This window comes from Castor canadensis, chromosome 3 (genome assembly GCF_047511655.1).
Source record: "Castor canadensis chromosome 3, mCasCan1.hap1v2, whole genome shotgun sequence".
NCBI classification, from domain to species: Eukaryota; Metazoa; Chordata; class Mammalia; order Rodentia; family Castoridae; genus Castor; species Castor canadensis.
The window spans coordinates 7594275-7616992 of NC_133388.1; the positions used below are offsets into that span (position 1 = coordinate 7594275).

The window sequence follows — 22718 nt, forward strand, 5'->3', positions numbered from 1 at the left end:
TCCAGTCCTCTCAAATGGAGCTAAAAATTCCCTAGTCCCCTCAGCACACTGCTGACAGGCCCTCAGCCTGGCCCACTATAGTCACAGGCAGTGGCAACACCCATGCATTGCTAGGAGGTTGGTGTGGGGAGATGGGGGAGTGTAAGCACCATCCCATCAAGGGTGTGTGAGTTAGGGACCCCTTGAGATGAGGGGCTGGCAAGGCTGTGCCACCTTCTCTGGGGAGGGTACTAGGTGCCAGGCTGCACTGGGCTTCCTTAATGAAGTAGGGAGGGCTCCAGTTTTAGGCAAGCTCTGGCTGCCACCAGCCTGGGAATGGAGGGAGCAGTGGCCCATTGGGGGCCAGACTGGGGATGGACCAGTTCAGGCCCCTGGTGGGAGACCCCTGGAGCTTGTTCCTGGGTCTGCCCCTTTCAGCAGAGTGCTCTGGGAACCTCTTTTGGAGGCCCATGGCATCTCATCTGGACCTAGCTCTAGCTGTGCCTTGGAGGGTGAATGAGGCTGAGCAGGCGTTCAGCCACTTTAGGTGGCACCTGGAGGAAACAGGATTGGGGTGGAGGCTGAGTGGATCCTCAAGGGAGATACAAGGGTGCCAGGCCTGACTCAAAGGACTACATAGGGAGGCAGGGGGTGGTCCTGTGGTTAGAGGGGGCCCACAGCCCCAGCCTTGCACAGTAAGCACCTGAGTGCTGGTACTGGCACTGCCTTCTGGTGTCACCTTGTTTCACAAGCCTGGTGATGTCCTTCCACCTGACAGATGAGGAAGGTGGGGCTCAGAGTAGTAGGGCTGTGACTGAGCTCAGGTCTGGGACCCAGAGCAGCCTCTATTCATACCAGAAACCTGGGCCCACAACCAGCAGGAGAAGGGCCCTGGCATGCTCTGGATCAAGCCACACCCTTGACAGACAGACACCCCAGGCTCCTCAAGATCAGGTACTGCCAGGGCCACAGGCAGTACCCAGTGCACAGTGAGCAGGCAGGACTTGTCCAAGATATTCACCCACACAGGGTGTCCCAGGCAGCTATTTGGCCCAGTCACTTGTGAAAATAGCTGGAGACCCTCCTCCAGGCCCAGCTGAGAGACTGAGGTAAAAAACCAGGACTCTTAATCAGATTTATTTTCCTCTAATAAGACAGTTTAGCATTTCAAAGTTTCGCATTCTACATCTTACAAACTTTAGTTATTAGCGTTGGAAACACAAAAACATTGCAAGACCTCAAAAAACAAATAAATACCAAATAAAACCACACACGATATACAGTGAACAAAAATATAGAACATAATAATGCTATTAGGAAATCAGACATGTTGCTAACTCCTAGTAACAACATGATTATTGCTGAGCAATAACTCATACTGTCCTTGTTTTCTTAGAAGAGCAGAGGAACACAGGACACGAATCACTGGTCACAATCACTTGGACTGTCAAGATGGGTCCTCACAGCGAGCGGTTACTACAGACGGCAATTTTTAAAACAGGCAGATTAAAAATAGAGTCAAATGAGAGATTGGCCTTCTTTGGTCTTTGTTTTTGGGTAATAGAACTGAACACAACAGGCGTACCATCAGAGAAAAGAATGCAATTCTAGAAACATTCCACGATTGTCTACATGGACCTCCACACTTCCTTCCTCACAGAGATTCTCTAGAGATATTTCTTATGGAAATCCTTGGAAATAAGGCCGGCTTTTGTGTTTTCCAATTACATCATTTAGTTTTCTGTTGAAGGTTATCTTACTTGTCTAAGGGGACTAAGGTATAAAACCAATCATCACCAATCACGGGAGTGGCACAGCGATCCTGGACTTTTAACCTTTTCACAGTGAGCTCACAAGACAGACTCCAGACACGGTGCAGCAGGGAAATGAGACACAAGCTCTGCTTGGCCACTCGGGCTCCTCAACTGTATAACCAGACTCCACGTGGGTCGCTGCTTTGCCCACCTGCCTGGCAATGGCACCCAGGGCCTACCTCAACATGTGGACGATGCCCCAGGATGTTTCCAGGCCTTTGGGATGGGCTGCTGGCCTCGCCTGATGGTCCCTGATGACTTGGCTCCTTAGTAGCCAGCATCACCCAGGGTGAGACAGTAACAATGACCAGGTCACCTGCTGACACTGACCTCACCTGACCCATACTCCCATTGGCAACATTCTACTTTGGAGAAACAGAGCTACGAAGATTTGCAAACGGAAGACAGACCATGGTCTTAGGCTGGGAAGTGGATTTGGGTGACAGGCCCTCACTCACTCACTCACACACACTCAGACACAAAGGGGCCTGGGACCCTCCCAGTTCTCCCGCAGTCTCAGAAGATCTGTACCGAATGTAAAAAAAAAAAAAAAATTGTACCTTAAGCTCTGTGTGAGCCCTTTCTCATGTGCTAACTGCCTCAGGCAGAGGGAGGTGTTTGGGGGCCAAGGGCTGAGCAGGGGACAAGCAGGAAGTCTACAGTGCTTCCACCCTGCCAGGTCCAGAAATGTCTCACCAGGCACATGATGACAGCCTCACGTCGCAACAGTGTGCAGGTGGAGAAAGAAGGTGTAGGCCTGGCTGCTGGAATGGGTGTGCTCCCTGATCCCCTTTCTAGGCTGATGGGTGACCCATCGCAGGACACCACAGTTGTTCAAGAGCCTGCCCAGACACCCTCTCCTTTGCTGGGTGCTGTCCACTGGCTATCAGGATGCCTGGGCTGCCATGTGACTGCCACCAGTGTCATTAATGACAAGCCCAGGATGACAGGCATCCATTAGGATGCATGTTCCAGTCCCAAGTGACTGAGAAATTTGGGGCAGGCCGAGATGGTCTGGGGGGTGGCTGGCAACCCTATGGGACAGCACTTGACTTCCATGTCCTCAAGGAGGCCAGTTACATACAGTCTAAGGGAAGCCAATACAGCGAGAATCTTGGTGGGCAGCGGGTTTGCAGGCCCTGATGGAGGCCACCCAATGAGTGGGAGCCCCAGCACTACATACTATGGCTCTCTGGTGTCACAGGCCAAGAAGAAACTGGGATGGGGCAGAGAAAAGGAGGCAGAAGATGTCACTTGAGCAATGTCCTCATTCAGCCAACCATCTTGGTGTCACAGGGACACAGTACTAGATGGCAGAAGCTGCTCTGGGAAAGGGTAAGGGATGGAGAGAGACTAAGATGTGGGCCCTCACCACAGCCCTCTGCTTATTTGCATGGTGAGCCTGCATCAGTGTGTCCAGATTTAGCCTGGGGCTCCAGAGAGCCTGGCAGGTGGGGTGCCGGGGAGGCATTGCCTTCTGCTCCATGGGCCTTACTACAGTTCACACTCATTGCCACCTGGCCTCTTCTACACCACCAATGAACCTGGCATACTGGAAAGCCCAGCTCACTTGAGCCGATTCCAGCTCTAGTCCCAAAGAGCCAAATGAGGCCCAACCAGGACCCCCCAGCCCCCATTCTTTCTCTCTGAGCACCTAACTTTGCTGGGAATGCCTTCTAATCTGTCCTGTATAGGGGGCTGGGCCTTCAGGCCACACATGCCTGTCCAGGGAATGGCCAGAGTAAGTGTGCTATATAAGGTCAGTGGAAACAGGAAGTTGTGACAATCTCCCCTTAGAACAAAGCACTGTGTAAGTTTCTTTGAAGAAGGGGACAGTTCTGTCACTGTTAATGAGAAGTGGACACCCAAAAACACACAGTGCATGACCACCCTGTGCTTCCTGTGGCCTGGACCCCGTTGTGGGGGGAGGGCTGGCTGCTGCCAGGACACCACAGTCCAAGACTGGCCTAAGTGGCAAGCACCGAAGGGGCACAAAGGAATGCTGGGGTGAGCAGTGTGAGTCATGTACAGGCAGAATGTGCCCTGTACCTCCCAAGAGATGCATACCAGAAGTTTCTTTGCACACAAGAGGACTCACAAAGGCATGGGGTCATGTCACTGTTACACACATGTCCTCACCCCAGGGGACTGCAGTTACTTCTCTACCACATCCCACAGGAAGGGGCCTTGGTAAAGTCCCACCTATGGGAGTGGGAGTGGGGTGGGGGGGTGGAGCTTCAGCACCTCAAGGCCACACTCAAGAAAGGGACTTAACTTAAAGAAGAAAGCACTTTTTATCAGACCATAGCCTTGCTCACCCTGTTTGTATTGTGCAGACTTCAACAAGAAGGAAGTTGCAGGGATGTCCCGAGGCCAGGTGGGAACTACTGGGAGGCCCTCCCTCTTCCAGGCCTCTGGCGGAGAACTTGGGGGCAGGTGGAAGGAGTCAGGGATGCCTTCAAGGGGTCAGTGAACTCTGAAGTTTCTACAGGAAGTTTTTCCTTATGAGCAGAGATGATGCCTCCATCTGAGGCAGAACCAGAGCCACTGACTTACCCTACAGCAATCCAAGGAGAGTGGGCAGAGGCCCAGCAGATGAAGAGCTGAGGGTTCAACATGGAAAGGCATGGCAGGTGTTTGGAACCAAGGAGGCTGCTCACGGAAGCACAGGAACGGGTGTGCGAGAGGAGGGCACTTCCAGCAGGCACTAGGGCGAAGGCAAATCCAGGACAGATGGCAGCACCAGAGACACAGTGGGCCACCGGGCACCAACCCAGCTATCCCCGCATGACCATGGGGAGAGCCCAGAGGCAGGCAGTCTGAAGTGCGCAGCCCAGCTGGCCAATCGTGGGCGCGTCTTTTGGGCGAGTGGCACAGACGTGGTGGTCGTGGTTTGCACACATTGGTTTTGCCTAAGAAGCACCCGTCACGTGTAGCACCCATCAGTGTAAGAGCACCATGAAGCGTGGTGCATAGCAAAAGGGGCACAGGGGCAGGGCTCCAGGCTTCTAATCACAGTTGGACCATTGAGAGACAGTAAACAGTGAGTTGAGAGTGCTGTCTGGGCAGGTGCAGGCTGGAATGTCAGCCCGGCCACCCTTCCCAACAGGATGGTGACTCGGGGCTGCCCAATGGCCAGCCTTGGCAGGCCCCCAGAGCAGCGGTCTCTGGAATGCTCAGAGGGTTCTGCTTTAAGCTGTGTGGGCTCTAAGGGCCCAAATGGGAACATAGAGAGGCGTGGCCTCTGTTCCACGCCTGCCTCCCTTGGGATGGGGCCTAGAGTTTGGAATCTGTGGTAATTAAGCAGTGGAGGCTCAAGAAGCCGCAGATGGAGCCTGCCTTCCCCTGGCAGTTATGGAGTTGTCTGAGGGCCCTCGTAGAGACAAAGACCGAGCAGTGGAGAAACATCTGGTTAAACTATCACTTTCTAGAATCACGCTTAACACAAACCTAGTGTCAAGAAGCAGCATGTCACAACTAAGGCACATGTACCGTATGCCACCATCTCTGAGCAAAGATGTTGCTTTCGGAGATCACTAACCAAATGCAGCAGTATGACAGAATGAAGAAACACCTGCTGGGGCCTTCTGCAGCACAAGCCACCTGCCCACCCCCGGACACTGGACACTGAGACCAAAGGTCCATGCTGTCAGCAACAGAGAGCTTGTCTGAACATGGGGCAGAATTTTAAAAACCTATAGGATTTTGTTTAGAACTCCAAAGTTCAACTAATGCCCTATTTTAGGGTGAAAACAATTATAAGTCTGAAATGATGCACAGCATCCATGAGCAATGTCCCTTTCATAGTAATTTTGAAGTAGTGTCATTAACTACAACAGATATTGAAGGTTTACATTTCTAACGAGAAATAACAACAGGTTGAATATTCTCTTTCCTATCACAAGTGATAACCAGTGTTTGATAGTTGGCATTTTCTTCCAAGAAATATCAGTCTATCAACGTTTTAAAATAAAATGTTTGCAGTAACAATTATCTGTAGAACTTTAAATTAAAAAATGATTTCTGAATTTAGAGACTTTTGAAAAAAAAGACCTGGGTGTACTTCAGGGTCTTCTGACAAGCAAATTATTAAAACAGAGACCAGATGAGGCCTTAAAAATAGACAATATACTATATTTGAAACAAGATTGCACTGTTGAATTTGAGAATGAATATATCAGAACTGTTACTATTTCATAAATTCTCCTTTTACTCAACATGCTCACATGTCCAGCTATCCCCACCTTTTCTTTTTTTTTGGTGTTCAAGTTTAAGGAAGAAAAATCACGTTTCTTTTGTTTAGCATATATGTCTTCCACCTTAGTTAACTAGATCTTTAAAAATGAAAATGAAAACCTTTTCTGACAGCAATATTTACCTCGTTGAAGGATAAATAGCTCTTCAGAGTGGAGTGTGGCTAGTCTATTAGAAAACGTGTCGGGGTCTGTTTTCACGTGTGGCTCCTCCCGCCGGCCGCACATTCGCCTCTTGCTTTCACCCTTCCACAAGGTCCTTTTCTGAGCGTGAGGACCTCAGTGAAGACAGACTGGTTCAAAACCCCCCAGAGGAGTTACCTTCTGCTAAATCTACCTCCCCTTTCACTGGTCAGGGGTCAGGCAGATCCGAAGTATCCACTATGACTTTAATAAAAATTGTATCATCTTTAATATACGTCCCGTTTTCCAGAACAGTTTGGGCCACAAAGACTGGGCAGCCAGAGGCAATATTCATCTCTCCTGTGGGTTTCTTGAAGCTGCTGCTGTTGGGGTCAGGCTTGAATGCGTCTCCCAGGTGACGCCGAGAGGACCCCTGATCCATCAACATGAGCGTCACTTTCTGCTTAAATGGCCACGGCAGCAAAGCATCGTATTCCCCACGCATGATGACAAAAAACAATGACAAGTGTGTCCCCTTTCCCATTCCATCCCCATTTAGGTAGACCCTGGCACACATCTTATAGCCAAAATAGCCAGTGTAGAATGGCTGGCTGTAAAGAGACAGGGTCTTCCCCATCACAGCCTCCTGCTTCCGGCGCTTATAATCACGTATCTTCCAGATCAGCACGCCATTGTAGCTGGCAGTCTCGAGGACCTGGAACCGAAGGTCCATGTCTGCCAGGCGGATGTCGTGGACGCTCAGCATCTGGTCATGCCGGCTCAGCTGGGACTCCAGCAAACCTGCCACAGGTGAGGACAGATTTGGCGAGTGAGATGTGAGCTTCAGAGAGGTTAAGAAAGCAAACAGGCACCAGTGTCTGAACTAACAGCCACACAAAAGCCCTTGTAGCCACAGGGGGAGAACACGTGGCACAGAGTGGGACATGGCACAGGGTAGATGTGGTACAGGACTGAACCCTGCTATGGAAGGTGGGCTGTTGCAGAATGTCTACACTCGTGTTTTCTTCCCTCAACCTGGTAGCCACAGTACACGGACTGTCAGACCACGGCCTACTGAGGCGGCAACCCTCAGTGGATAGCTTAGGGCTGTCTACTCTCTTTTTCCTGTCTTCCAGCCCTGTTGCCCACAGCATCATTAGGCTCCAAGTCTAAGCTGTTCCCTTCTCTAATCCAATCCCACATGCACGACAATAATCCCATTCCTTTCCACCACTGATCCTTTCCACGCAGACAGTCACAGTGCTCATTCAGGCCCAGAGTTACGTGCCACACATCTGCTCTCTATGTCAGAAATGGCCATGCTGGGCAGGTGGGTCTTCTGCCTCCCCTGCCATGTCTACTCCTGTCCCTGGGCCTTTCGGGGTGTGGCCAGGAGCACCCTGACCAGCAGGCCATGATCACCCCTGTGTAGCTTCCACTCAGGCCGATCTTGTTGTTCACCCTGTGGCCATAGCTTCTCCTGGGGAGGACTCTGCACTCTCTGCCATGCTAGGCCTCACATGGAGGCACAAGTCTAAGCAGAAACACTCATCCATCCTGGAGGACTCTTAAGCAGGAGTGCTCTTACCTCCTCTGCACATGCATTATCTGTGACTGAAAGAGGCTGTTGTAAGGCAGCATGTGCCACTTACAGAGGAGAAAGGTGCCATAACACAAGCCTGGGATCAGCTGACCCACCTTACCCCCACCACCCTCACCTGTGTTCCGAGCTGCCTGCCCTGCACTTTTGTCCACGCTCTCCAGCTCAGTCACACGGTTCTGGAGGGACTCCACACTGCTCTTCATGCTGTCTGCTTCCTCCCAGTTCTGCCGGAAAGGACGGATCTCCTTGTCGAGCTCTTTCAGTTTCTCTGCTTGGCTGTCTATTACTCGCTTCCAGACCAAAGGTGTTAAAAAGGCAAAAACTAGTCACAACTCTCTGCAAAATGCCGTGCTGCCACCCACCAAACACAGGCTATCAAGGAATGGAGCAGTAGGCACTTACACACTGGACAAGGCCTGCCTGCCTCCTGGGAGCTCCTCTAGGATAGGAGCTTATGTTCTGCAGGGTACATAGGGAGACGTGAAACTGGAAAGATGACACATCCTTATGGAAAACAACTGAATACCACTATACAGCGTCCAGTATTCTCTGCCAGGAGTAAGCCACCAAGAAAGAGCAGTGAGGGACAGCAAGTGTTCAGATGATCAGACAAAAGGGGCCTTCCACCCAATATCACTGGCATGCCCTTGGGGCAGCAGCTCTTGCTTGCCCTGACACAGTTCCTATGTGGGCTTCCCCATCCTACACTATTCCTGGTGTCAACTGCCTGCCTGCCTGTCCCTTACAAGCCTGTATCTAGATGTCAGCCAATTCTACAAACTCTCATTTCACAACCCAGGCGTGACCTTGCCCTCACACTCCCATGTCCCCACCCTGCTGTTCTCACAGGCCAGCAGCACCTCCATGGGATCCTCAGGCTGCTACAGGCATCCCACCTAAAACCTATGTGTACCTCAGGGGCCATAGGTGCTGAGGGGTCTGCTTTCCAGAGGATAGGATGTAGGCAGAGAGGCCTACACCTTACCAAGTACAAGTCTGCAGGGAAGGTAGCCTCACATTGCTTCATTATAGGGTCTCAGGTTCGGGATTCTGATGTCATGCCCGTGTTACCCTATCTTCCATGTCCGCACTTAACCTGATGCCTGGCCCAGAACAGAGGTGCCACACTACTTCTGTGGCTAGAGAAGGCCCTGGAACTAGACCAGGTTCCAGGAAGAGGGCTCTCCCTACCCTGCCTGCCACAGGTTTGACAGCAGGAAAGGGTGCAAAGTGGGTCCTTAGGCCTGGGCAAAACCAAGGGGATCATGTCTGTGAGAACAGAGGTTTGGGGCTTCCTCCTCCTCTGGCTGGCTCCATGCTCAGGAGTGTGAGGAGGCGGGCAAGCAGAAACTGTCCACAGACACATGTGGCTGCCCATTTATTTTTTTTTTTTGCTGTACTGGGGTTTGAACTCAGGCCTACACCTTAAGCCACTCCACCAGCCCATTTTCTGTGATGCATTTTTCGAGACAGGGTCTCACTATTTGCCCGGGCTGGCTTTGAACTGCAATCCTCCTGATCTCTGCCTCCTGAGTAGCTAGGATTACAGGCGTGAGCCACTGGAGCCCAGCTTTATGCTATCTTAAATAACTCAGAAAATCTTTTTGCTGAAAAGATGAGACTGGTGCTCCCACTGTGGTAACCCATGTTTTAAAGGACTTCTGCAAAGAATCTGTATCTCTACAGCACAGGTCTTGGGGCCGAAGCAGCTGACCACTTGTTGGGTGAGGTTGTGGAGTGGCTAAGCACCTCTGAAGCAGGTAGCTGCACAGAGTGCTCAGAAGACAGCCCGGAGCCACCAACTTCACTCCTTTTAAGTCTATTTTGAACCTGTAGGTTCTGCACCTCTGTTGGATGAAGTAACAAACATGGCAGTTCTAGATTACTTTTCTGGGGCAAAGGCACAGAGCATTCCTCCTGTTCTTTCCAACAAACCTGATGGTAGCTGATGTTTAAAAGGATGATTTCTATAAAAAAAATTTCAAAAATCACCCCCTTGCCAGGTCAATGTCTCTTTATTTTAAACAAGTACACATGGCCAGATCTCATTCATGAGATCTGTTCTCTGGGAGTAAATCCTATTGGCACCTTAGTGCATGTTGAAGCAGTCTGTGGACATTCTCCCAAGCTCTCCCTACCGTGAATACCCCAAGCTAGTGAAGTGCTCATGAGCAGAGGAAACCTAAACCTGGGCTGAGATGGTTGTGGGTGCACTAAGGAATGCCTGGTTGCAGGATGGCCAGGAACGTACACATGCCACTATAAGTCTCATGCCCCTGAAGCAGAAGGAAAGGTGGACCTGAGCTGCTCCTCCTACACAGCTGGTGACATGCATGGGCCAGAGGCATGTGGCACCATGCCAAGCCACTCCTGAGCTCAAGAGCAGAACTGTGGAGTTTGACTCAGGACACTGAGTTGATGTCTGTGTCCACACCTTCTGGCACCTGGAGGTTTTCACCAGTGTCCTGAAGACAGACAGGCCAGAGCTGTACTCCTATGCCAGCCGAGGCTTCCAGCTCCACTATGATTCCAAAGGCAGAGGCTGAACTTCATGTTTCCATCCTGGCTGGCTGAGCAGGGCAGACCCTTTGTTGATGGGGGCTGCCTCAAGGAGCTCTCTACACCTTCCAGCCCTTGGTTCCTGAACTCAGGGAATTGTCTGACCTGAGTCCCTTTCTTTAAGTATGACCCAGCCTCCTTCATGATTTTCTTTTGGTGGAAAAGAGAACTGGCCCATTGTTGTTGCTTCCACAGTATTACCCCTCTGAACTCCATCACCCCTGCCAGTCTTTCTTGCTAATAGCTCATTAGTTTGTTCAATTATGAAAGTTTCTTTTTTTTTAAATCACACACAGTAATTAAACTCCACTTAAAAAGTAAAGTAAATGAAAACTTTTCCAATTGGAAAAGGCAGAAATGAAGAAAGAGACTGCATGTGAAACCTCTGACATTTTGGACAAAAGCATCTCTCCTCATTTCTGCCACAAATGAATATTCATACTCTTTGTTTTGGACATTACTACAGGTGACTTTCTAGCATAGCATTCATTTCCTTGTCCTTTCTATCAGTCCCTCTGACCCCAGGTGAAACGCAACAGGTGCACTGCAAACAGCTTAAACTGCAGTGCATATAAAGGTGGGCCATGTGATGGTCAGGTCCCTGTGGCCTTGGGCCCTCAGCAAAATGCCAGGGGCTTAGCAGGCTTATTGGTGTTTTATGATACACTGCTTAGTTTTGGCTCGATTCAATACTAATCACTTAATACAATCTAAAGTTCAATTATGTTTTTTTTTCCTGTATCTCTCTGGGCAACAACAAAGTTTAATATACGTGAAGTTTAATAAACTCTGAAATTCAGGGGACTATGATTAACCTCCAGTGTCAAAAGTGAGGAAAGGCATTCTCAACTCTGCTGTGACCTTGCATTATTAGAAACCATTTATTTTATTTTATTTTTTTGCAGTACTGATGTTTGAACTCAGGCCTACATCTTGAGCCACTCCACCAGTCCTTTTTTGTGATAGTTTGTCTTTTGAGATAGGATCTTGTGAACTATTTGCCCAAGGCTGGCTTGTAATCACAATCCTCCTGATCTCTGCCTCCTGAGTAGCTAGGATTACAGGTGTGAGCCACTGGTGCCTGGCTAAATTTTATCTTCTTGACATTTTAGGAAAACACATTGTAAGTATAAGCACCAAAAACCACTTCAGTGACATGGGTGGTTCTTCTGTGGGTGTGACACCCTGGGTATTCCTGTAATGCTGCACATGGTACAAGGATAATCAAGTAACAGTACCCAGCAGAGACTTGTGCCTATAACATAAATGAGAACAGCATTGTCATCAGGCCCATTTATATAATTATCTTGGTTCAGAGTGGCAAAAGTTTTATTTGTTGCTTTGGGGGTGCATCTGGATTACTACGGTGAAACAAAGCTCGGTAAGTGTCTATGAAAACTCAGAACAAAGCAGTTTGGCTTCATTTCAACTTTAGGAAGTGAAACTTTGTACACAAGTACTCATGAACAATATGATATCTTAAACAGTAATAAAAATAGCCTTTTCCCCCCAGTACAGTACAGGGGATGGAAGCAGGGCCTTACCCATGCTAGGCAAGTGCTCCCCAATGAACTATACCCCAACCAAAATAGCTAATTTTTAAAACACAGCCTTTAAATCTTACTTCACCCACAGTAGATGGAAACAGAAGAGAGACAGCAGGCCAGCTCCCTAGGCTGGGAACACGCTACCTGAGTCTTCACTTAAGCAAGACAGCAAGAGAAGGATCTGGGTCCTCTGTCTGCCCAGGAAGCCCTGAGGGAGACACAAGTAGCTCCTCTGCCCTCTGATCCACTCAGTTTTAGGCTGCTTACCTGTAAATGAAGTATTTTGGATTCATTATTTCGAAGCATTTCCTTTTGTCTCTCAATTTCAATTTCAAAGCTACAGATCTGATTGTGCAAACTTTGTATGCTCTTGTTTTTTTCCACACTTTCATTTTGCAGCAAGGAAACCTGAAAAAGAAATTCTTCAATTAATTTAACAAAAAGCGGTTTTGATATTTAACAACAATCATGACAGTAATTAAAAGTTCACAATATACATCTCCTACTGGCTCACTAAAAGGAATTCTAGGAGAAAAACCCATTTGCACAGAGAATGGAAGTCCTGGAGGTTAACAGGGAACCCAATAGACTGTTTTTCAAAATTTCTCCTGGTAATTAAAGTGAGGTACATGCAGCAGCTGACTGAATTTCAGAATGAATGGGATGTTTTTTTAAAAGCGTTTGCTGAAAACAAATAATTCTTTCATCAAATTAGCTTCCAAATTTTGACCAGGAAATATAGTAAGAAAGTCTTACATTTCACACTGTTTGCAGAAACACTGTGTGGGCATATACCTGAAAAATAGGTTTCACAAAGCCATCCTTGCCCTAGTAACTTCTAAGGCACCCTGACATTTTCTACTGTACTCTATTTAACTTGAAAAGTGCTAGTCCCCGGAGGGCATTCTGCTAAGTGGAATCTGCCAGGCATATACACAAGACCTAGAGTACCTCATGATCTCACTTACAAGTAGACTCTAAAAGGCTGGAATGAGAAATGGGGAGAGGGGTGCTGGAGAATAAGGAGATGGTGGTCGAGGGTACAGAGTTACAGTTAAAGGAATATGTTTTTGAGATCCACTGTATAACATGGTGACTACAGTTAATAGTAATATTACAGCCTCACTCAAAAGAACCACCTATAATTCAGCCAATCAAAGGATGGGGCTTTAAGAGAGCATTTCCAGGCCCACCTTTGACCTTTTCTTTCTGAAAAGTAATTGGTCCTGGGTGAGTATGGTAGCAGATGCCGGAAATTCCAGTTATTTGGGAGGGAGAGGTAGGAGGATCATGGCCTGAGGCCAGCCTGGACAAAAGCTAGAGACCCTACCTAAGAAACAAACTAAAAAGCAAAAAGACTGACTCAAGCTGTACAGAGTTTGCTCATGCTCGAGACCCTGAGTTCAATGCCTTGCATGGCATTGCCAAAAAAAAAAAAATCTCCCAAGGATGAATTTACCCTGAGATGAAGAGTCCAAGGGCAGAGCCCGTAGGCTTCTAACCTCACAAGGTCTCTGCAAGGGGCTCCTGACCTTGAGGAAGAGCTCCCATATACAGACAGATGTCTCTGAACACCCATCAGGATGCTGCTACTGCTCTAAAGGACCACAAGCATCCCAAAGGTCCCAAAGGTCCTGAACCCCACAACTTGCTTTTGCAGCAACAAGCTCTCTGAAGTCACCGAGGCCTGAGGACCAGGCTAGCCAAACATCACACAGGCAATGGCTTGAGATCAGCTCAACAAAACTAGATGTGTAAGAACTGATTCCTGATCCCTGGCTTAGATACAAGGTCTTTTAAGGCAAGGAGTACCTTTGGAGACAATCACCATTAGTTTAATTTTACTCAGCAAAAAATCAATTTTCTTTCCTAATATGTAAGGTTCCCAATGTCACGAACTCCTGTAATATCAACTTATAATAACATAGAAGGGGGCATCCTTGGTGCCACTCATTGGTTTTTGCCTCTTTTTAAGTTACAATTCACTCATTTCCATCTGGTAAAATTTCCAAACTCTATTCTCATACCCCTGAAAAGAGATTTTGGACAAAAAAAAATCTCAGTAGTATTTCTAAAACATCTACATTTTTTTCCTGCAACAAATCAACTATGAGCAGAAGCAACTTAGGATAATGAACATATATCATGCCAAATAAATTCTTACTACTTTCTTTCATTTAGGGATTCCCTTGTTTGAATTTATCAAAGAACCCAACTCCCTGGTGCCTGCACATTGCTGCTTTCATCCATCTCTTAAGCAGCTGCCATCTGCGTGGGGAAGTCTAGCAGCAAATGTGTGTCTAAGAGGCACAGGTAACATCTACATGGTCAATGAGAACTGGGGTCCCCACCCTTCCCATGACCCTCCATACAGAGAACATCCTTTACCTCAGCCCCTACACTGAAGGCATTGTTAATTTTCCCTTTGATTTAAGCTTTCCTAAAATATAAGAAGGGTGTTTATTTAATAAAGTCCAGATTTTATAAAGTTTTGCTTTAGTTTGATCATAAATGTGAGGACCAGTCTTTTGGAACCAACTCAAATATTCTTTTTTTTTTTTTTTTGGTAGAACTAGGGTTCGAACTCACGGTAGGCACTTGCAAAGCAGGTACTCTACTGCTTGAGCCACACCTCTAGTCCATTTTGCAGATGGGGTCTAATGAACTATTTGCCGGGGCTGGCCTCCAAACTTGATCCTCCCAATCTCAGCCTCCCAAGGAGCTAGAAATATAGGCGTGAGCCACTAGAGCCCAGCTTCTATTTTCTATTATGAGGAACAAAATTGGATAAGAGATTCCAACAGAGTAAGTCTATAATGAGAAATAAATTCTCATTTTAAGAAAATGTAAGTATCTCCATTCTTTTTTTTTTTTCATTTTTCTTTTATTATTCATATGTGCATACAAGGCTTGGTTCATTTCTCCCCCCTGCCCCCACCCCCTCCCTTACCACCCACTCCGCCCCCTCCCTCTCCCCCCCCCAATACCCAGCAGAAAGTATCTCCATTCTTGATTCAGCTTTTACTTTGGATAATCACATATCTCAGATCCACTAAACTATCATGTAACTAGCACAGTGGTGACAAAACTAATTATTAAAATGAAAGGAAGAGGCTTTTAAATGAGAAACAACAGCTGTGAGACAAGATACCCTGAGATTTTATGCATGTAATTTAAAAATGGCAGAAACAGAACACATTCTTCAAAAAGAGTGATAAAAAGACGTCTAGGTAAACCATCAATGAACTCAGAGCAGATCCTATGTGCTCATGGGAAAGTCGCCATCAGCTCAGCTATCACGAGCTTCAGTTCACTGCTGAGCAGAAAGCTCCTGCTGCACGTGTGCATGTGTACGGCACACCCCCTCTTAGTGCTTCTCAGCTTCATCTTACATGCTTACATTAGCAAACTACAGGAACATTTACAAAAGGGGAGAGTAACGCAAAGTGCTGAACAGACCAAAGTAAAGCATACCCACAGTGGGCATACGTTGAGAAACTCCTTTGAACATCAACTTAAATATTAATAATGAAAGTCAGGACTGTAAAACAGGTACACATGTGTGTGAGAGGGTGTAAGTGGGAGGGGGAGGGTGAATGAAGGAGATTAAGGTGAATGTATATGGTTGATGGACTTCATATAGCTATATGAAATAGAACAAAGAAACCTCTTGCGATTGCTTTAAGTGGGGGAGAGGAGGGGGTTGAGGGGGAAAGACGAGGCAATGTAAATAATGTACAATATAAGTCTAATCTACATAGTCACTATTAATCCCCCTGTATAATGAATATATCCTAATAAAATTTATATTAAAAAAGAACATTTACACTTAACACTTAAGCCAGGTGTGGTAGTTCCCAGCTACTTGGGAAGTAATGGCAGGAGGATCATGAGTTCAAGGTCACCCCAGGCAAAGGCAGCAAGACCCTAACTCAAAAACAAAATACAAGCTCTTGGAAGGAGACATTAAAATCTTTACAAATTTTAGAAAACTCCAACGTCACTCCCTTGACATTCCCTCCTACTATAAGTCCTCCTTTGCTGCATGTTGAATATTTAATTAAATTTGTATTTTTATAAAAGAGCTGCAATGGGAGATCCTATAGCAACTTCTTCTCTATCATTTCTTGAAGGGTTTCATCTTCTCCTCATGAAAATATGGCTCCTGAGGTGAACATCACAGAACAAACTGAACCAGGAAAGAGTGTTCTAACAGGAAGGAGCCTGACACTTGTCCACAGCCCCGAATGGGGCCTCCTGTAAACAGCAGAGACATCAGTCTGCTAGCAGTGGTTCTATCTATGTTAGTGCGTGAGATTTTCCATGTCAGCTGAAAAAAATCAATGGTGAACACATGGGATATAGCAGTGTTTTTTTCCTTCTTGTTTCTCACAGAAGACATAGTTATAAAACATTTAACACAGATAACCAGACACATCAGGAACTGGCAAATTTGTTTTGTATGGAGTCAGGCAGTAAGTACTTTGGTCAGTGCTGTCCATATGGCTCAATCTCAATGCTCCACTCTGCTGCTCAGTGCCAAAGCAGCCACAGACAATTCACCTATGTGGAAGGTGGCTGCCTTTTACAAAATGAAGTGTGGGGGGAGAATTTGGGTGTTTGACAACCTCTGCTCTAGATCAATGTTAAGATAATCATGATACAATTTAAAAAAGCACTGTATACTTGACAATTAAAAAAACAAGGAACAAACATCTGCATTTATAGGCTCAAGATCACATGAAAAGACTTTATTGATCGTCTCTTGATGCTGTTTCTTTTATCTCCAAACCATTCATTAATAACTATAAAAAGCGATTTCCTCTTTAAATAATTTGAAGAAATGATAAAACCCCACAAAAGCCAGGAGCCACATGCCGACCTTCTTCTCCAAGGAGTTGCTCCACTCCTTCAGCAAGTTGACATGCTGCACGGCAGAGCTGGCCTCATGTGCCTTGATCTGCTGGTTTGTCCCCTGTGAGAGCAAAGGCATGTCGCATTAAGACAATCACTCCATCAGAAAGACTAACATACAACTTAAAAAGTGGCACTGCATATGAAAGGGGTTTATTCATGTACAGTGACCAGGGAACTCTGGGCCTCAGAAGGCGCACTCAGGCACCAAGGCTATGGTGTTCAGATGAGGAGGCCGTGCAGAAGAGCACGCCAAGAGAAGACATTGCGATGTTGCAGAGCTAAGCTCAAGTTCATGCTCCTCCTTCCTCAAGTTCTTATCTCCAGTGGCTTCTCATCAGCATTTCACATTTGCAATATCAAGAAATTATATTTTAGTCTTTCTTGTTCCATTATAAATCATTAAAATATAAGTGGGAAATGTTCCCGAACCTGCAACAGCAGCTAGATACCACTCTAGCAGTCAGTGAACATGCAGCAAGTGGATTCTGAGTATACATTTGCTATGTATTAGCTTATTAACTCAAATACACTGCATCCAAAAAGGTGCTGCTCCTCCCCAGTCTGAGAATACTGAGAAAATTACATACAAAACATAAACAATCTACAGAGTACATAAGATGCAGACCATTTGAGAGTCAGGAATAACCACATTAAATAGTGTTTTGTATATTTAAGGAAACAATTAATACGGGAATATAATTTGTTCTGATATTAGAAAATTAAGAAGCCAGAGAAAGTATTTTCATGATCTCCAAAACATATACTCTGTACATAGAATATCCATATATATATGTTGATATAAGTGCTGCTCTATGTCAACATACATATATACATACACAAAGAGAATGAATGGCACTACGTACGACATAACAGGGGGCTCTAGCTCATCCGAGACTAAGCAAGGGAGAACTCGTTCTTACTTTCAGGTTTCCTTTCTCAGAAATGCCAGGATGCTGGGATGTCTGTACTGACTTCATAATGATATACTGATGACACATAATATATGATACTTTCATTGTAATATAGTTTGCCTTTTGGGAGTTTTAAGATTACAATAAACATTAAAATGAAAACAGTCCTAATTCACTAGCAATCAAAAATGTGTTAAAAAAAGAAAACAACAAAAACCAGACACAGGTTTCTCATGCTGTGTGTGGTGGCAGCACGCTGTTTTCTGGGGAGGTGTGGTTTCTCTACGGACTGAGCTCAGTTTGGATCTGGCCCTGGTGGGGGGTGAGAGTCAGCACAGGTGTGTAAACAAAATGCATTTACAGACACTGGTGTGTGTGATGCTTTATAGTCAAGTAGTGACACACACGATACTGAAATATGTCTAATTTGATATTCATTTATATTCAAATATTAAAATTTCCATAGAAACCCCACCATATGTCATTGCTATCTGCCCCACTCCTAGCTAGCTTTGATGTAGTAGTTCCCCTAATATACTGACTTCCCCCTCAGCAGAGTGTCCACCTGAGTCTCACCCATACCTGCTGCATGTGACTTTCTTCACCCATGCAACAGGGTGTTTCAGTTGCATGACAAAGACTAAGAGTCCAGAACCTGCATGTTAAAATGTTAATATAAAACTTTCTCTCATGGCAGAATGTCAGTGACTACGAAGGACAAATGCTGGATACTGACCTGAAAAACGCAGCCATAGCGCTTAAAACTACAGGTGCTGGGGGCATTGACACACTCTGACAAGTGTGCACTCAACTGCAACGGGAAAGAGACGTGAGTTGTGGCACAAACGTTTGCATGAAAATGTTCAAACATACCAGGGCACAGAGAGCATCTGGGCTTTCCTGTTAAGAAGGGCACTTGTCAGCTACAGATGTGTACATCATCCTCTTGTCACACTTAGAGGCAGTAAATATACAGTTTCATCACGTGTACACACACACACCAATATACAGAAATACATTTACTACATCTACTGTAACATTTCTTAAATTTGCAGTTTCTCTAGAACAAATTGTTCAAAATGTGACATGCCATCTGAAGTGCCAGAATTTGAAGAAAAAAAAAAAAAAGGAAAAAAAAATGTAAACTGAAATGCACATTTAAAGACTATAAACAAAAAGTGCATGAAACACACACATAAAAAAAATAGAAAGCATTCGGGATGCAACTGGGTCACATACCTACCTAATAAACAGTGCACAAAAATCGATCTACTTTCAAAGCAAGCTCACAGAATACACCATTACTTGTAATACTCAGGATAATTAGAGATGAGTTTTTCCTTCGTATGAAAAGACTTTTCCCTGGCATGGCCAGAAACTCACAAGAGATTTCAAAAACCTCTACGGCCATTTTAAAACATGAATCTTATGTTGTCTTCTCTAATTGATACAAGGAAAGTTAGGCGTGGAAACATACAACTAATCCCACAATGAAAACTCCTCTCATTCAGCTCCAATGTTGGTGAGGCAGCAAATAAAAATCACTTACAATGCCCCAGAAGAGAGAAGGAAACTAAAAAATCCTGTATTTTAAAGACATAGAATTATGTACTAGGATAATACAACTGCAGGCCTGCAATGTACTTTCAGTATGTCACCTGCCTTGCCCCCAGAGCCTACATAATATGACAGGGTACAGCTAGGATTAGAACTTCTTCTCAGTCTACCAGAGTCAAGGTAGTCATTCTTCTAGGCTGGTATTTATTTATTTATTTAATTTATACATATGTTTGTGGTGGTACTAGGTTTTGGACTCAGGGCTTTACACTTGCTAGACAGGTGCTCTACAACTTGAGCCACTCCATCAGCCCTGTTTGTGTTGAGCATTTTCGAGATAGGATCTTGCACACACTATTTGCCCAGGCTGGCTTCGAACCATGATCTTCCTGATCTCTATGTCCCAAATAACTAGGGATTATAGGAATGAGCCACTAACACCTGGTTACACTGATATTTAGAACAGAGGAAAAAATGGATTCCTGGCCTCCCTAGCTCTCTGGCCCTGCTGAAATAGCCCAGAAAGAGACCTATGTGGGACAATGACCTGAGGGACCTCTGAAGCCTCTGACACAGCTACCTTTGAGAATGGTCTGTAAGCAACCCAGAGTTGTGGTAGTTAAGGATCAGCAGCCTAACATGCTTGCTGTTTCCCTGAACCTGGCCAGGAAGTCCTGGGTGAGACCTGGAAGAAAGCACCCAAAGGTCCCTATCAAGTGGTGGGCATGGAACCTCACGAAGATGGCACCTAGCAAAGTCAACTTAAAATTTTAAAACAACATTCTTTCAACACCATTACTATGGTCACAAATCTAACTAGATAACACGTCCAATGCTAAATAAGGAAAGATCACATTTGACATGTTTTTTGAGTGTACTACTACTATAAACTCAAGTGTCCTGCCTTTTCCTAACCTAGTTTTACTACAGTATTCTCCGAGCCCTATAGAATTTTAGGAGTCTCAGAATAGAGGCAAGAGTAACCTACAGCCCAACAGATCCTTTCACTAGAAACCAAGAGAAGTGCAGGTTTAAAGGTTTCATTTTGAAATAAAAATAACTCAAAGGCAATACAGAGGCAACTTCTAATTGTAAACCAGAAATTTCAGAAAGGTCTGAAATTTTAGAGTGTTTTTAAGATCCTGGAAATTATTTCAACAGTACAGACTCTTCACACACTAACTTTAACAGAAGGATTGTCCAGTTGTGGAAATAATTTACAAGCACTTCTGCTAGCTGCTCCCAGAGATCTCTGTCACCAGGCAAGTCCTGGGAGTATGTAATTCCAGCAAGCATGGCTCTGAGGGTCCTCTCTGGCCCAAAGCTCACAAAAGCCTTCTTGCTTAGTAAGGATATACATGGCTGCCCTCCTCCCAATATCCATTGGGAAGATTTCAGGTTGTTGGAAAAGGTAGAGGTGAGCAGGCACCTCAGATAAGAGCCTCTAAAGGCTCAGCAAGCACAGTGGCTCGAGGTCAGGTCACATTCAAAATGTTAAGAATATTTGGAATTTTTCCATCAGAGTATCCATCTCAGTCAAGTGAAGCTAATGCCTGTTTCAAAAAAAGTGCTGAGGCCTGTGGGATCCACAGCCTCTGAGTATCCCCTGCATGTTCCCTTAAGGCAGCAGTGAAAACCCCTGAAATACGGGAACCCCCTCAATCTTCCACAAATATTTCCTACCAGAAACACCTCTACCTAGTGAGGTAGTCAAAATGGTTCTGGAGTAAATAAGTTAATTCATTTCTGAGATAATCTTACAGTAATTCACTAAAGTGTCACCTTTACTTGCATTGTAGATAAAGTATTCCCATTTTCTCAATTTTTAATTTTTTTTTTTTTTTGGTGGTACTGGGGTTTGAACTCAGGGCCTCACACTTCCTAAGCAGGCATTCTACCACTTGAGCCATGCCCTGGGCTCCCATTTTCCCAATTCTTAACAATATTTTTAGCCCTGAATTTACCTTTTTGTAGCTTTTTGTTGCTTGCTTTTAATTTCCAAAAAATTCATGTCATTTTTATTTGTTTTTCTGCCATTATTGCCATCATGAACTACGAAAACATTAGACTTCAGCCATTCATTCAGAAGAGTGGAGGCTACAAGATGCTAGTCCTGAGGACTTTACAAGCTCCCTATAGGGCCCTATCTATGCCTTACCTCGCTCCTCAGAAGAGTCTGAACGCTGCACTTGTGAGGGCAGGACACCACGACACAGGGACACTCGGTGTCTTCATGTTTCTACAGAGAAAAAGGAAGTGTGTAAACTTTGAAACACATTGTCTGTTTTCCTTCAGTCCCCACCGACATGCCCATGTAGACTAAAAGGAAGCTTTGCTCACTGTCCTCAGTTCCTTAAGCTACAACACTCACATTATAACTGGCTGAGTGGTGAAACCACTCTGTGGTTGAGTGGTGAGAGTGAGTGTCTCAGGTATTCAGGACATCGAGTCAGATCCAAGTAGGTAGGCAACTTGTACAGAACACTGCTGGCAGACGCATCCTAACAATAGCTCCCTTAGCAGTGTCCCCAACATCTTCGCTGCTGTTGGTTCACAGGGCACTTGGTTATGCACGCTCAGAGGGTTCTCCTCTGGCCTAGCAGTGCACAATCTGGATAGGATGCTTCTCAAATATGTGAAATAGCATAAACTACTAAGAATTTAAAGTATCATCCTGAAATCTTATCTAGATTACCTTCAGTGCACGGGTATACAGACACATTTTGTTTTAGCCCTTCTCTGAATGGTATCAATTTCATCTTTGTAGAGGCCAGGGGATGGTGACTATTAAAATTAGTGTTGGGACACCTACTGAACAGCTGGTCACAAGCATGTGCTGGACACCTGTCCAGTGCATCTGTTCACAAGCAAAGCAAGGACAGCAAACCCAAAGGTCCTGGAAAGCATCATGATCTACAACAAAAGCAGTGCCAGAGATGGACATGCCAGTGAAATAACCACTGAGCAAGTAGGACCCTCAGCAGAATTCTCCCCTGTGGCCCTGGGACACTTCCAGGTCTCATCAGGTTTTCTGGTTCTCTTTTGACCTCAACAGAGACACTGCTATTTAGGTAGATGAGTGGAAGACAGTACTACTTAGTCTCAGTCTGATGAGGCGGGTACAAAGGTGAAAGATAGTGGCCCATGTGAGGAAATCAAGTGCTCAGAAAACAGGGTGCTCCACTCTGAGGAAGGCCTGGGTCAGGCACTGGGCTTAGCCTTGTTTTGTGTATTTTTAAGACCGCTGACCCTCTCTATGTACACAGCGGGTCTGCAGTTCAGACAATCTATATGGTACAGGCCCACAGAGCCCAGGGAGGACAAGTCCACTGCCATTAAGTGGACTTCAAGCTGACCATTAAGACTGGACAGGACACATCTGACCATAGGTCTCCCTCAGGGGTGACACTGCAGTGGGACCCCAGCATATGGGGCATACCCAGATCCAGAATTCC

General features: G+C 45.7%; 1 protein-coding gene across 12 annotated transcripts in view; it reads right to left on the bottom strand.

Moving 5' to 3' along the window:
- Nucleotides 1-1100: 1100 nt before the first annotated feature.
- Traf3 (TNF receptor associated factor 3) overlaps nt 1101-22718 on the bottom strand; it is a 99282-nt gene continuing 77664 nt past the window's right edge. For 11 of the 12 annotated variants that reach the window (XM_020167369.2, XM_020167365.2, XM_020167368.2 and 8 more), the window contains 6 exons: nt 21422-21502; nt 18443-18517; nt 16761-16853; nt 12146-12286; nt 7888-8062; nt 1101-6970 (listed from right to left, as the gene is read on the bottom strand). In XM_020167369.2, the coding sequence (XP_020022958.1) occupies nt 6399-6970; nt 7888-8062; nt 12146-12286; nt 16761-16853; nt 18443-18517; nt 21422-21502 (1137 nt within the window). In that variant the 3' untranslated portion in view covers nt 1101-6398. The remainder of the gene's footprint in view (nt 6971-7887; nt 8063-12145; nt 12287-16760; nt 16854-18442; nt 18518-21421; nt 21503-22718) is intronic. The other variant, XM_074067115.1, reaches the window with a different exon arrangement.